The sequence below is a fragment of the Prionailurus viverrinus genome, chromosome A3 (genome assembly GCF_022837055.1).
Source record: "Prionailurus viverrinus isolate Anna chromosome A3, UM_Priviv_1.0, whole genome shotgun sequence".
Classification (NCBI taxonomy): Eukaryota; Metazoa; Chordata; class Mammalia; order Carnivora; family Felidae; genus Prionailurus; species Prionailurus viverrinus.
In genome coordinates this window covers 118,432,892-118,447,904 of record NC_062563.1, presented here as the reverse complement: position 1 = coordinate 118,447,904, position 15,013 = coordinate 118,432,892, and the positions used below count along the sequence as shown (strand labels likewise).

Here is a 15,013-nt window from a genome sequence, read left to right as displayed (position 1 = left end):
TGCCGCGTTCTGGTCTCAGAATGGATAGTCGGCTGGACCCGACTTTTCAGTGGCTGACACACACGTGGAATGAAGTAGACGAAGAAAGAGAAGAGGGAAAAAAGAGAGAGGACATTGAGAGTGGGCGTTGATGAGAAGTGGCAAAGGGGGAAAAAGGAAACAAAGTAGAGGAAGTTTGAGATCAGGGGGCAGAAAGCATGTCATAGCGCGGTAGTCCTGGGGGCCTCCGTGTGCCGCTCTAAGAGCACATCACCTCTTACCAGTGGACAGTTGAGGAGGCGTGGCCCTTGTGTAGGAGGCATTGGGAAAGGGCAAACTAAATCTTCCTTAACCCTGGAGGCCGTCCTGTGTAATGGGTTTTTGGTGTGTTTTCTGTCATCAAGAAAAGGCTAACCTATTTTCAGTATACTATACACTGGGATATGAAGGTATGTGCAAGGTTTAGAAGGTTTCATCAAACTGGTTAAAACTTAAGCACTGTGAACATTTCTGCTCTAGTTAGAAATTTCACATATACGGGACAGTGCATAAAGCCAGACTGAAAACAAAACAAAGAAGAAAGGAGGAAGGGGAAGGGAATTCATATTTATTTATTACCTGCTCTGTTTTTGTCCAGTCCTGTCAGCAGTGCTGAGCTAAAAATTATCCTCATTTTGCAGATGAGAACATCAGGATTTACAGAGCTAAAATATTTTGCCTATGGCCTCACCACTAATAAATGGTGGGGCTAGGAATTAAACCCATTTTTATCTGACTCCAAAGGCTGCGCTTTTTTCCACCATACCATACTGTCCTCTACCGTATTAGAATGTTTAGAATTTACAGCAAAATTCAAGAATCCCCAGGCTTTATTTTGGTAAGATTAAAACCCCCAAAGTAATCTGTCTACCTGGTCAGATCTACAAAAGGCAATGAAAATTTGAAGGCAGTTCAACAAAATCTGGTAAGGCAGGGATGGTAAGCGGAGATACCATTCTATTTTTAACGCCTTAAGTAGGGGGGTACTTCTGAATTGGAAAACTTTGCTTTTATATTTCTTGCAGGCAAGTCCTTTGGATGTGTGGTGTTTCACTTTCTAGTGGTTAGATTCCATGTGTCTCAAGGGTTTTGTGTGTAGTTAGTAAGACGGTGTAAGTAAGGGGTGGTCCAGTAATAAATGGCAGACTTCCCTAGGTGGTTGGTATGCTCACTGTGGGGGCAGCCTGGGAATGAGATGTGAGCAAAATGCTTTTAGGAAGAGTTGACCTCAAATGGAGTCATCGTTGGAGGGGGAGTTTTCAGCAAGTCGACATGGAGTTAAGACTCTCTGCTAATAAGGCTTCTAGGAACTGGAGAGTCTGCAGAGGACTGAAAATGGAAACACAACTGTAACCACCACGAAGCCAAGGCGTGAGTATCTTCCCTACTAACCCAAGGACACAGCAATATATCGTTTGGAAGGTTCGGAGAAATGAAGTAATGGCTGACTGGTGAATAAGGATGAAAATATCTGATGATGTGACTCCCAGAGAAGCAATTATGGTTAACCCCTCATTTGTTTGGCATTTTCAAGGATTGAACTGTCCCACATAACTGAATTTTCCTGACAACTAAAACTTTCCTATTTATGTGCCTTGAATGTTTTCAACCATGCTTGGTGGAAATACTTCTGAAATTGGTTATCCAATTATCCTGCCTTCTTGAACAGAAGCTGCAAGAAATAACATTTCTTTAGATGCCTCTGAGTGCAAGTCTGAGGAGACCTGATTAAAAGAAGTTTAAGTAGTTAGGACCTGTAACGGTCTCACGTAGCAAGGACTCCAGAGCTGGACATTCCAGGGCTGATGAATTCAACAGCTCAGTGTTGCCAGGCTGACTTTCCCCTTATGGTCACAAGGTGGGGTGCACAGCTCCAAGCCTCGAGATCTCACGTGATAAGATCTAGGCACGAATGCAACGGGGGCTTCTCCTTACACGTGTCTTTACTCAGAGAGGAAAATATTTCTCAGAAGACCCCTAGCCGACTTCCCCTTGGGCCTCATTGGCAGGACTGAGTCACATTTCTATGCCTTGGTCTCATGGAAGGCTGAGAGAGCAAATACCCAGCACTTTTGGGCTCTAGAGTGGGAGGAGGGCTCTGCCCATGGAGAATGGCTGTTGGTAGGGAACCAAGAGTGTCTGCCAGGTTACCAAGATGGGGAGTGAACGTCACTTACAGTATGGTAATAGCTCGACGGATGGCTGGGCTTTTTGTTCTATGCTGAATGGCCCCAGGCTGGGATTATTTTTTATTTTCTAAGTCTTTATATTTATTATTCTCTCTCCTTCCTTTGTGCCAGACTGCTAGTTATCATTACTTGCTGTCAGTATACCTTGTCCTAATCTTGCCATAATTAGGGGTTTTTTTCTGGAAAGGTCATATAATCAAACTTGTTAGAACTATGCCTGAAATGTTCTGAATGAGTATCTGGCAGCTGTCCTATGGATCCCATACATGGTGTGGCGTCGCTTTGGCCGTTCAAGGTCATTCTTCCGTCGTGGAGGTCTTTGGAGAAGTGACAGATTTCTAGAGAGGCTTAGGAATTCAGATGCAACTTTAGTGAAGTCATCTTATGTGGAAGGATGAGCACTTGGGGACACTTAACGCTTGTTTACTGGGGAAAGCGAAACTGCATCTGTCCCGTGTGAACCCCAGCATGGTTTGGAGAGAGGCAGCAGAAAACTTACTGATGCATATTCAGCTCCCTCTCCACGCCGCATGGCTGCCGGGCGCTTGGAGAACACCACTAGCTCTGGGACTGTATGCAGTGGAGCTCATCACGGCAGTGACTATCCACCATGAAGCAAGCTGGTACAGAGCCTCATGGTGCCTTCCTGCGCTCTGGCAGGGGGTGCCCTGTGAATGAATCCTGTGAAATGCCCAGGTTGTACAGAATTGGAAGTGTTTGGCAGTGACTTGTTTCGACAAGTTCTTGAAGAAAGCAATGCTTTGGAAAGTGGTTATTGACATTATACTGAACAAGTGAGGGCCATCCTTTCCGTGGTTAGAGAGCTGACCAAAATTTAGTCTCTGTATACGGGAAGAAGGAAATAGGCAGCAGTTGTCCAACTAATACTGACGAGTAACTGAACCAAATGGAGGGGTTCTACCCTGGGAATCAAACTTGAGCCGGTAGGTGGGTTGGGTTCAAAGGAAGCCAATAGTTAAAATATTCAATTCCGATATAGCTAATATGAGCCCAAACTGCGTAGAGCCCTGGGAGTACCTTCAGAACAAGTTAGCTGTGCGAAGGCCTGCCGTCATTATTTTACTATGCGTCAGAAAATCACGAGTGAGGGGTGCCTGCCTGGCTCAGTCAGTAGAGCATGTGACTCTTGATCTCAGGGTTGTGAGTTCAAGCCCCACGTTGGGTGCGGAGATTACTTAAACGTGAAATCTTTTTAAAAAATCATGAGTTAGCCTATAGGCAAGTGTTAAGTGAGAAGAACATTTGGAGATAAGGAAAACAAACTTTGTTGTGTCTTTTTTTAAATTCTGACTGATTTGTACCATCCAAAACATTCTTTCAAGAAAAATGCAAAGCATTTCTCATAAATATTTTAGTTATTAACTCCTTCTTATGCATAGAACATTTTCAAAGAATCCATCCTTTTATTGATTCCTGACCGATACAGGCAGGGTATGGTTTAGTTCAGTTGAGCAAGATAATTATATTTTTTGAATTTTATTTTCTCATGTGGATTATCGATTTTATGTCTCAAGTACTCTGACCATTCCTGCTTCACTGTTCATCTAGCTACTGTGTTCAGATTTTAATATTGGCTTCAACTATACTTTTTTAGAAAAAGCTCCATGGAGAAATAATCATGCAATCAGTGTTGTTTTCTCTGGGAGTCGCGGTACATATCAGCATATAGCTGGCTGGAAATTTTTTTTTTTTTAAATCAGAACAATTCACTTGCCTCGGTAAATAAATTTACATTCACATTTTGAATTGTTTCTGATCTTAATTGGGCATTTAGGGGGTCAAAGTGGATGGTTCAGAACTAGGTGGGAAAATCATTTCTCAGCATGTCAAAATACCAGCAACTCATTTTCTACAAAACAAAATAACAGGAACAAAAAATATAACGTTTTCCAAAGCCCAGTAAGCTGATAGCTTGACAATCATGAAGCCTGTGGTATTCTCTGTTTTACTTTGATACGAAATATGACTATACTTACTTTAAATTGGTAAATTATTGCCATTGAATTCGGTTATTCACAATCACTGCATTTCTTAAGGGAGGCTCATGCATGTTAAATACTTTTCACCGGTGCTGTTGGTGATTGCTTTGGGGGTTAATGTGAATCTCGTTTTATACTTGGAAATGTATATGTAATATAAACAATTGAAGCCAAATTAAACTATGTGTAAATAGGCATGCTTTCTAAAATTAGAGGAGATGAAATGAGTAATCAGAAAAGATATAAACTTAATTTTAGAAAGCAATATGTATTCAAAATGACTGAAGATGTTACAAATCCTGCTTTGTAATATAAAGGGACTCAAAGGGGCTTTCTGAATCAAATTATTTATAATTTAAGTTTGTTTTTCCTATTTTGTATTGTTTCCTATACGTTACTAAATCTCTGCTTTGGCACAAACAGGCATGTGCTGGCACCACACGGAGGCCCATGGAAAATGTGACTAACGAGTGGACATTCAAAGTCTTGCCACTTTTCTTGGGTTGTGGTGATTCATATGTAGAAACCCCCTGCAGCACTGAGTCAGAGTCAAATATATGCAGTGGTCTAAGACACTGAACAATTTTTTTTGTTTGTTTCTTGTTTTCTGGGTTTTTTAAAAAGTTTGCTGCAAACCTGACTTTTCCTTCATGAAATCATTTTGGATGCTTAGAGGGCCTAGCCCAAGTCAAATGTCACCCTACACTGGCATGGTGACAGATGTGTAGCTATCTAGTATGTATTTTCTTTTCATATATTTGCCTCGTGTAGCCAGAAAGATGAATCTTGTACGTTCTTCACAGTAGAGACTTCAGAGAATGGTAACCGTGACACAATGAATGTGTTGTGAACAGGTTGCACCAGTATCATTAAGAGCAGGAGGCAATGGGGCCCAGTAGAGAGAGCTCAGGATTTACACCATGGGACTAGATTCGAGCCCCACCTCCACCTAGCTGGGGCATGAGCAAGTTAATAAACCTCTTGGAGTCTCAAGTTTGTCTGTCTGCTAAATGCACATGGTAAAAATAATGTCTCCTTCATGGAATTATAACTATCAAATGAGATAAAGTATATAAAAGTACTCTGTAAAGCTAGGAAATTCTATACACATTTTTTCTCATTATCGTATTTTCGTAAGTTGATGTCCCTGTCTGCTCTTTGCCCTAGAAGTGGTAACATTCATACAAATACACATTATATGCCTTGAGGAATGTGCTGCTGAAACAGTCTGTGTTTATAATGTTGCTTTGCCTCAAACTAAAAAGGAGTCATTTTATTTTTAAAAATTGAGTTAAAGGACCCTAAAATGAACAGACAAAGCACATAATACTTGTTAGCAGCAAACACTGGAATCAGGCTACCCTCAGTAGACATATGCAGTGTTCAGATTAGTCCCTGTTGCGTTCCATTAAGGAGCCCCCACTGGTTTAGGAACTATATGTGGTAACACATCTGGAGATGCTTCAAACTGCTGAGTAGCAGAATTCACTGCTTGATTGGAAGTAAAGTGATAACTTTATTTTTTCTGGTAGTCCAGTGGCCATATCCTATAAAATATAAAGATTATCACCTGCCCCTCCTGCTCCCCATTCCAAATCCATTTTTTAAGGACAGCCTCCGTCCCACCCCCTCCATCAAATTCTAGATGAGGAAGATACTGCCTGACCTTTGAAGAGTTTGTGATTTAATAGAGACTTTAAAAAAATAATCAACTAACTTCCCTACTAAATACTAGACAAGGTAAATGCCATAGGAGGAATTCACATGGCTGGGAGTGCCCAGCTTCTGTGACCATTTCATAGCAGCAGCCACACAATCATGCCTCATATTGGTTAAATTTATTTTTATGTGTGATTTTCATTTATGTGCCTAGATTGTAAACTCCTTGAAGTCAGGGAAGGCACCTTGGTATTTCTTGGCCCCTCCCTCCATATGTTTTACCTAAATCTCAAACCGTTTGTAGTTCAGATAGAGTCCTGTACCCAACATTCAAGTTTAACCCATATGTTGAAACCATAACTTTTTTTCCTTTCTTTTGTCTTTGCAGTCGACCTGCCCCTGTTTTTCCCTCGAGACCAGCCGACTCTCACATTCCAGTCTGTCTATCACTTTACCAACAGTGGACAGCTTTATTCCCAGGCCCAAAAAAATTATCCATACAGCCCCAGATGGGATGGAAATGAGATGGCCAAAAGAGCAAAGTAAGTGAATCCGTTGCTATTTCCTATAAATAGGAGCATTTTGTTTATCTAGTCCAGGGGTTGGCAAACTATTGCTTACAGGCTAAATTCCGTCCTATGCCTGTTTTTGAAAATAAAGTTTTATTGAAACATTGCCATGCCCATTTCTTTACTTATTTTGTGTGGCTGTTCGCATGGCTGCTAACGTGGCAGAGTGAGAAATTACAACAGATCACATAGGACCTGCAAAGCAAAAAGTATTTGCTATTTGTCCCTTTACAGAAAAAGTTTGCCAACCCCTTATCTAGCCTCATCAGGTAGATTGTTTTTCTTTTTTTAATGGGTTACAGGATGTTTCTGAAATCTGTCTGTTTAGATTGGAGAAAAAGTACTAGATAGAAGTTAGAATAGCGGATAAATGATGTCGATGATGAAAATGTTAGCAACTACTTTCATATATTTTTTTTTAAATGGAAAATTTCACCTGATGGTAAACAAATAGGATTTTTTTCAGTGAATACATGAATCCAGTACTGAGTTTTTCACGTGGAACTGTAATGTCTGAAGGAACAAAGTGATTATATACCTCATTGTGTCTCTACAGCCATTGCCCAAAATAGGGCCTGTGTGTTCCTCGACTCAATAAATGGCTACACAAATAGCTTAGAACTATTAGAATCCACAGGGATGGAAGTAGGTTGGAAATTTGATAGAGGTTGAAGTTAGCTAGAGTTTGGAGTTTAGGGATTTAAGTACTACACGTGAACCTATCTGTGGAAAGCATTCACAAGTCATATAGAATACGTAAATGTAAAAGTATGTTGAGTGTTCCTTGTGGATAAGACTTCAGTGTCTGGGACCCCAGTCTTGTTGGACCATGGCCTCCTAGACTGAAGCAACAGTGGCTTAAAATCATAGTTTCCAAGAATCAATCATGGTTAGAGTGGCAGGTGGCTATTACTTTATCACTCACTCTGAACCACCATATGATCATACCTGTGAGCCCAGCTGAAGGATGATGAAATTCACAGAATCACACAAATGAAGAATACTTATTAAGCGTCCTTTTCCTTCACTCCTTCTCTGTTTATTGAGCATCCCCCATGGCAGTGAGCTCCATGCTGGGGATACAGCGATAAACAAATTGAAAGTAGTCCACGTCTTCATGGAATTTGTAGCCCAGCAAGAGAGATCAAAGTCTTCATCATACCAAACTTCTGACAGTTTTAAGTACTGACAAAACCTGGCCTTCCAGACCTAGAATGTTCTCGATTAGTAGGACCTGTTGCTCTTGCTTCCCCTCCCTGACACCCTTCCCAGGGTGCCTGCTGGCATCCCCTGTACTTTCTGTAGTACAAAGCCTCCACCTAATCAGGATTGGGGCTCTGTTAAATAATGACAGGGCTGCTTTCTGTAGAAACACACACCTTCCCAGACTCATGTGGAATCCAGAATTGTTGTTATCTGAAACTTCAGTGTGCCCTTTCTCCCTGTATTTTCCCTTTTTATCCATGATGTCCAAGTCTGAAATTGTGTTTAAGGAAAACAACAGACATAATCAAATGTACCTAAGAACAATCATTGAGACTTTGGTGTCTTGAAATAGACTTGAAGAAAGGGATTAAAAAGTAAGCTTTATGTTTGAGGTATTGCAGTTGTTTAATTGTCTGGGCTTTCCTTGTGTATATACAAGATCTGCCCTTAGAAGATGGGCTGTTATTTGTGGTACGTGCTATGGACTCTGAACCAGACATGTCCTTGTGGTTTCCATGGCAAAGCTGTGTGTGTGTGTGTGTGTGTGTGTGTGTGTGTGTGTGTGTGTGTTTCTGAACTAGACCTTTTAGCATGTATGAATTGAGTCTTTAAGGAGTTGCAGACCATGAGCCTATGATTTCAGTATAGGAATATCGTAAGTGAAGCCTGTTTATCTTAACAGATTGGTTCAGAGATGCAAGAGACATTTGCTTTATGTTAACACCAGTCTAAAGAAAACATCTGAAGTAACGTTAAAAAAAATCTGCTTTCTACTGTAGGGAAGATGGATTCATTTTAAATGTAATAAAAGAGAAAGCCAGCCACTCATCCTAGGAAGAAGAAATAGTTTAAAAGCTCGCTTCTTAAATTGAAGTGAGTAATTTTCCTGGGTTGTGTCAGAAAGGCAGGTAATGGATAAACACAATCAGAGAACTGTCCATGCAGGATAGGCTTAAGATTGCTGGAGAAGGTTGGAGAGAAAGGACAGAAAGAGAGAAAGGTCAACTGTAGCATTCCTTCCACGCCCTGTTTCTTTGTCCTCTGAAAATATTGTATGTGCTCAGTGCGTAAAAGGCTATAATTCACTTGGAGAGCTCTGCCCATGACATAAACACTCTCACGGTTTATGAACAGCAGTAGAGCTCTCTGAGTGGAGTCAGCTGTTTATTCCCTCCTGTAGAGCAAAGTTCTAAACATGTGAACTCAGAAAGGACGCTTTCTGGCACTGATCCGAGCTTTTCCTATGACATGTGCTTCTTGCGCATGGCTGTCCGGCAAATTCTGTCCTCACAAGAAAAATGCCCTCTAATGACGGCGCACAGGCTTTGGGGTCACGCATGCCCAGCTCCTATCACAGGTTCTAATCGAATAAGCTCTGCGGCCTTGGGCAGGGCCATTAATCTTTCTGAACTTCATCCTGTAAAACAAGACCGTACTCCTCCCTATTGGATGGACCTGATATGAAGGGTCAGTCAACGAGTGGACATATGAAAGACTCTTGTGTTTAGCTTCTGCTTTGTTCCACTGCTGCCTTTGCTCACCCCTTCCCCTCGCCCTCTTTCTGCTCCTTCAGATCCTTCAGTGTTCTTCCCTATGGTTTTCCCCATCCATGCTAATACACAGGCAGCTTCTTCCACTCTTCCTAGTCTCAGTTGACTGTTGGTCATGTACAGATCTTCCTTAACTTACGAAAGGGTCATGTCCCTATAAACCCATCGTTATAGTTGAAAATATCATTCGTAAATAGAAAGTGCATTTACTACGCCTAACCTACCCAACATCCTAGCTTAGCCCTGCACTTCCTTCAATGTGCTCAGGACTCTTATATTAGCCACGGTTGGGCAAGATCATTGAACGCAAAGCTTATTTCATAATATAGTGTTGAATATATCACATAATTTACTGAATACTGTACTGAAAGTGAAAGACAATATGGTTGTGTGAGGACAGAATGCTCGTATAAGTGTATCAGTTGTTCACCTTCGTGATCGAGGGGTGGACTTGGTGCTACAGCTCACTGCCTCTGCCCAGCATCACAAGAATCCTACCACCTGTCACTAGCCTGGGAAGAGATCAAAATTCAGAACTCAAAAGTACGGTTTCTACTGAATGCATGTTGCTTTTGCACCATGGTAAAGTCAAAAGATTGTTAAGTGGAACCATTGTAAGTCAGGGGCCAGGTGTACTGCTGTGAAATCTCTTTTGTATTATCCTTTGATTTTTCACATCTTTATATTGTTTCCTTTCCTTAAATTGTGAGTTCTTTGAAGGCAGGGGCTTTGTGTATATATCTTTTGAAAGATATTTATTGCAGTGTAATTTACATACAGTGTCATGTACATGCAACGAAGTGGACAGGTTTAAGACTGTCTTTTGATGGAGTTTTGACAAAGTTACCTTCTATCCTTTCCAATTAGTCTCCTCATCGCCAGGACAGACACTGTCTGATTTCTATCACATGTCTTAGTTTTTTCTTTTCTAGATACTTCTTATAAATGGAATAGTACAGATCATACTCTTTTGTGTGTTTTTTTGTATTTAGTATAATTATTTTAAAATTATCGGTTATGGCATTCCTTTTTTACTGCTGAGGAATTTCCATTATAGAAATATATCATAATTTGTTAATCCATTCGTCTGCATATATATATTTGGGTTGTTTCCAGTTTGGGGACTTTATGAATTAAGCTGCTAAAGAACATTCTTATATAAGCCTTTTTCATAGACATATGGTTTCAATTCTTGAGTAAATAACTGGGGTTGGGAGTATGTGTATGACTAACTTTATAAGAAACTGACAAATTTTTTATGAAGTCTTTATACCACTTTACACTCCCATGGGCAATATACAGGGTTCCATTTGTTCCATATCCTCTCCAACACTTGGTATTGTCAGTCTTTTTATTTTTGGCTATTCCAGAGGGGATGAAATGAGATTTCATTGTGTTTTTTTAATCTTGATTTCCTGATGATTAATGATGTTGATCATCTTTTCATGTGCTTATTGGTATGCCTTCTTTTAAGTAGCATCTGTTCAAATTTTGCCTATATTTCATTGGGTTGTTGGTCTTTTTATTATTGAGTTTTAGGAGTTATTTATAATTTTGTCAGATTTATGTATTACAAGTATTTTCTCCCAATCTGTAGCTTGCCTTTTCATTTTCTTAATGATGTCTTTTGATGACAAGAAAGGTTTTATTTTTAATGAAATTTATTTTATTAGTGTTTTCTTTTTATGTTAATGCTTTTCGTAGCCTCATAATTATTTGTCTACCACGAGGTCATGAAGAGATTCTTCAACATTTTTTTCTTAGAAGCTTTCATTTTGGCTTGATATTGAGGTCTCTGATCCATCTCATCCCAAATTAAATTCTGTGTATGGTATGAGGTAAAGGCTGAAGTTAATTGTTTATATATATCCAGGTATTCCAGCAACATGTGTTGAAAAAAACTTTTCTTTCTCTATTGAATCACCTTCATGCTTTTGTCAAAATAAATTGACTACATATGAGTGGGTCTATTTCTGGATACTCTGTTCTGTTTCATTGGTCTGTTTTTCTGTTTGGAATACCAATACCAATATTTCTTAAAATCAGGAAACGTAAATTCTTCAACTTTGTTCTTTTCGAAGATTGTTTTGGCTATTCTGGGTTCTTTGCATTTCCACATACATTTTAAAATTGGTTTGCCAATTCCAACTCCATTTTCCCCTTAAAAAAAAAAACCCACTGAGGTTTTGGTTGAGATGGTGTTAAATCTATAGATCAACCAGGGGAAAATTGGCGTTTTAGCAATATCGAATCTTCCAGTCAATGAATAGGGTTTTATTTAGGTCTTCTTTAATTTTTCTGAAAAGTGTTTTGAGATTTCAGTGTAGAAGGCTTGTGTATTTTTTTAGTGATTTTACTTTTATTGCAAATGATAGTTTTTTTAGATTTTATTTCTGTCTTACTGCTAGTATATAGGAATACAGACAATTTTTCTGTGTTGACCTGGTGTCCTGTCACATTGCTAAATTCACAACTAGTACTAAATTCTAGTAGCTTTTTTATAGTTTTCTTAGCATTTTTTACATAAACAATCACATCACTTCTTACAGCTTTACTTTTTATTTTCGCTTTATAATTTTTATGGCTTTAAATTTCTTTTCCTTACCTAATTGCACTGGCTGGGATCTGCAGTTTAGTACACAGTGGTAAGATCAGATATCTGGCCTTATGTCTCCACATTAGGGCTGATGTTAGCAGTAAGTTTTATATAGATGTCTCTATCACACGAAGAAGTCCTCTTATATTCCCAGTTTGCTAAGAGTTTTTATCGTGAATGGGGTGTTGAATTCTGTAGAATGCTTTTTCTGTATCTATTGGCCTGATCCTATGGTTTTGCTTTATTCTATTAAAGTGATAAATTACCTTAATTAGTTTTTGAATATTGGACCAACCTTGCATTCCAGGGGTAAATAAGCCTTCTCAGTCATGATATTTTATCCTTTTTTAGATTATTAGATTTGATTTGCTAACAGTGTGTTAAAATTTTTTACATGTTCGTGAGTGATACTGATTTGAAATTTCTTCTGTTGTCCTTGTCAGATTTTGATAAAAGCACCATGCTGGCTTCATAAAATGAACTGGCAATTTTTCCTTCCACCTTTGTTTTCTGAAAGAGTCTGTGTAGGTTTGGCACTGTTTTTTTTTTTTTTTTTTTTAATGTTTGATAGAGTTTTATTTATGGGAAGAAATTCAAAGAAATCCTTACTAAATACAGGGATATTCACCATTTTTTCTTGTGTTGGTTTTAGCAAGTAGTGTTTCCTTTAAGTAAGTTGTCTAAGTTGTTGAAATGATTGGCGTGAGATTGTTGATAATATTCCCTCATTTTTCTTTTAATATCTGTGGGCTCTAATGATAGAACTTCTTTCAGTCCTTATAGTGAAAGTTTCTATTCTTTTCTCTCTCCTTTTCTTAGAACAGTCTAGCTAGGGATTTATCATTTTTACTGATCTTTACAAAGAAAGCTATTTATTTTATTAATCTATGCTTTTCCTCTTGGTTACTTCTACTATTTATTTTCAGTTTAATTTGTTCTCCTTTTTCAAGCTTCTTAAGATGGAAGCTGAAGTCAAAGCTGTGCCTGCATATGCCATCCAGGCACCTTTGCCTGCCCTGTGGACCTCACCATTCTCAGTGCACCCTCACACACCTTCATGGGATCATCTCAGCAGCCCTGTGTGTGTGTGGGGGTGTACAGTGTAGAAATCCTCACTGTCCTTCATGCAGATAAAGAAACTTAGGCTCAGAGTGATTAAGTATCTTTCCTGAGGGCACACAGCTAGCTTCTAATAGAGTCAGGGCTCAACACAGGGCCTCTGACTTTCTGTACATCTGTCCCCAGGCAGACAGATACAGTTCCCCTTTCTGTTTACCACTTGTCTGACTCAACCCCCTCAGAGGCCTGGCACTTGAATAACATAAATACAGAGAGGAAATGCATGTGGCAGTTAAGAGCACTGACCCTGAAGTCAGGACAGCTGGGTTGAAACCTGTCTCTGCCACTCACTATCTGTGTGACTTTGGGCAAATTTATAATCTCCCTGAAGTCTGTCCCCTTATCTATTAAATGGGGAATCTAGTTTTAGAGGGTGATTATGAGTATCAAATGGTGTGTATGGTGTTCCATTATTAACTAAGAGATTACCACACACTTAACAACTTAGAACAGCACAAATTATTATCTCATAGTTTCTATGGATTAGGAGTCTGGTACAACCTTCCTGGGTCTCTTTTCAGGGTCCCAAATGACTAAAGTCAAGGTGTTGGCTGGGGCTGCTTTCTCATCTGAGGCCCAGGGCCTCTTCCAAATGCATTCAGGTTGTTGGCAGAGTTTAGTTCCTTGTGGTTGTAGGACTAAGGTGCTGGTTGCTTTACAGGCTGTCAGCTGGAGGCCATTTCCTGCCATGTGGCCCCTTCACATCATCAAGCCAGCAGTGGTGCATCAAATCCTACTGTTTCTAATCTCTGACTTTGGTGTCACTGACTTCTGGACTCAGATCATTCAAAGGGTTCATTTGATTAGGTCAGTTCTACTGTTAATCTCCCTTTCTTAAAGTCATCTGTTTCATGTAGCATAACATGAAACCATAGAAATGAAATCCAACATTTTCATAGTCCTGGGGATTATTATACAAGGGGTGAGAAATCTCAGGGGCCATCTTAGAATTCTGCTTCCCACACAGGGTAGTGTAGGTGAGTTGTCCAGCGTAGGGTCTGGCATGTCGTGAGCATTCAGTCGATGTTCACTATTAATGTCACTATCCCTGTAGGGAAAAAGATTTTTAATTAAAGGATAGCAGAGTCAGCACTGCACCCAACTAAACAGTCCCCTGGCCTCAGTGACTTGGCCAGAGATTCTTAGATTCTAGGCTGCCCCATCTATGCACACCATCACCTATGGCTGTCTCTTCTTGGTGCCAGCCAGGCCAGCTTAGAAAGTTGGAAAAATCCATACTTCAGTTGTTTAATCTACATAAAACCAACTATCACTTAAAAAAAAACAAACAAACTGAACTTACTAGTTACCTACATTGGTATCTTGTATACAGCTTTAGATCTGTCTAGATGAATGAATCAGATGATTTTTTTGTAATCCTTTCTAGTCTGATAAATCTGTGAGTAGATGGAGTGAGTTTTCCATGAGCTTCATTGTGTAAAACATCAGGTTGATTCTAGAGGCCTAAGTAGTATCTGAGAATAGGATTTAACCCCAAACCCCTCACTGCAATGGCTTGTCACAAATAAAACCCGTTATATAAATGGAATCACTTAAAGAATATTTCAAAAAATAGCTTCTCAGTCAACACATGGGAGTAATTCATGAACCTCCTAAAACCATTTGTTGTTTCCCTTCTTGCCTCAAGGTCAGAGAGTTGTTATTTTCTTATTTAGAAACCTATCCAAATGGTCCCAAAGCAGTCCGTAATTCACCATATGTTCTTCGCCATGCACACTTTTATAATTTGTCATCCAGTTGTCTTTGCAGAATAATTTTCTCTTTCAGGCGTTTTTAAAAGATTGTACATTCTGGACTATTTCAGGAATCTTTCACTGTTAATACCTATATATTCCCAAAGACACAGTTTTCTCCAAACTTGTCATTAGCTGCCAAATGCTTCAATCAGTCTTGGGCATCCGTCCTCTAAATACACCCAATAAAAATAGATCTCCTCTCCTTGATTCAAGAGAAGGGGGTTAGATGTCCCCACCTGATTTGCTGCCCATCCCCACCCTTACTGTGGCTCGAGGCCCCTTCGGGTCCCTCAGATGCTATGGAACTCAGTGTGGAAACCCCAATTCAAAGAGGTTAATACATGGTGTGG

The 15,013-nt window shown here is 39.6% G+C and overlaps 1 protein-coding gene across 4 annotated transcripts in view; it reads left to right on the top strand.

Annotated features, from left to right (window-relative positions):
• Positions 1-15,013, top strand: part of BABAM2 (BRISC and BRCA1 A complex member 2) — a 400,445-nt gene that overhangs the window by 360,570 nt on the left and 24,862 nt on the right. For all 4 annotated transcript variants that reach the window (XM_047853047.1, XM_047853045.1, XM_047853046.1 and 1 more), the window contains one exon: positions 6,255-6,408. In XM_047853047.1, the coding sequence (XP_047709003.1) occupies positions 6,255-6,408 (154 nt within the window). The remainder of the gene's footprint in view (positions 1-6,254; positions 6,409-15,013) is intronic.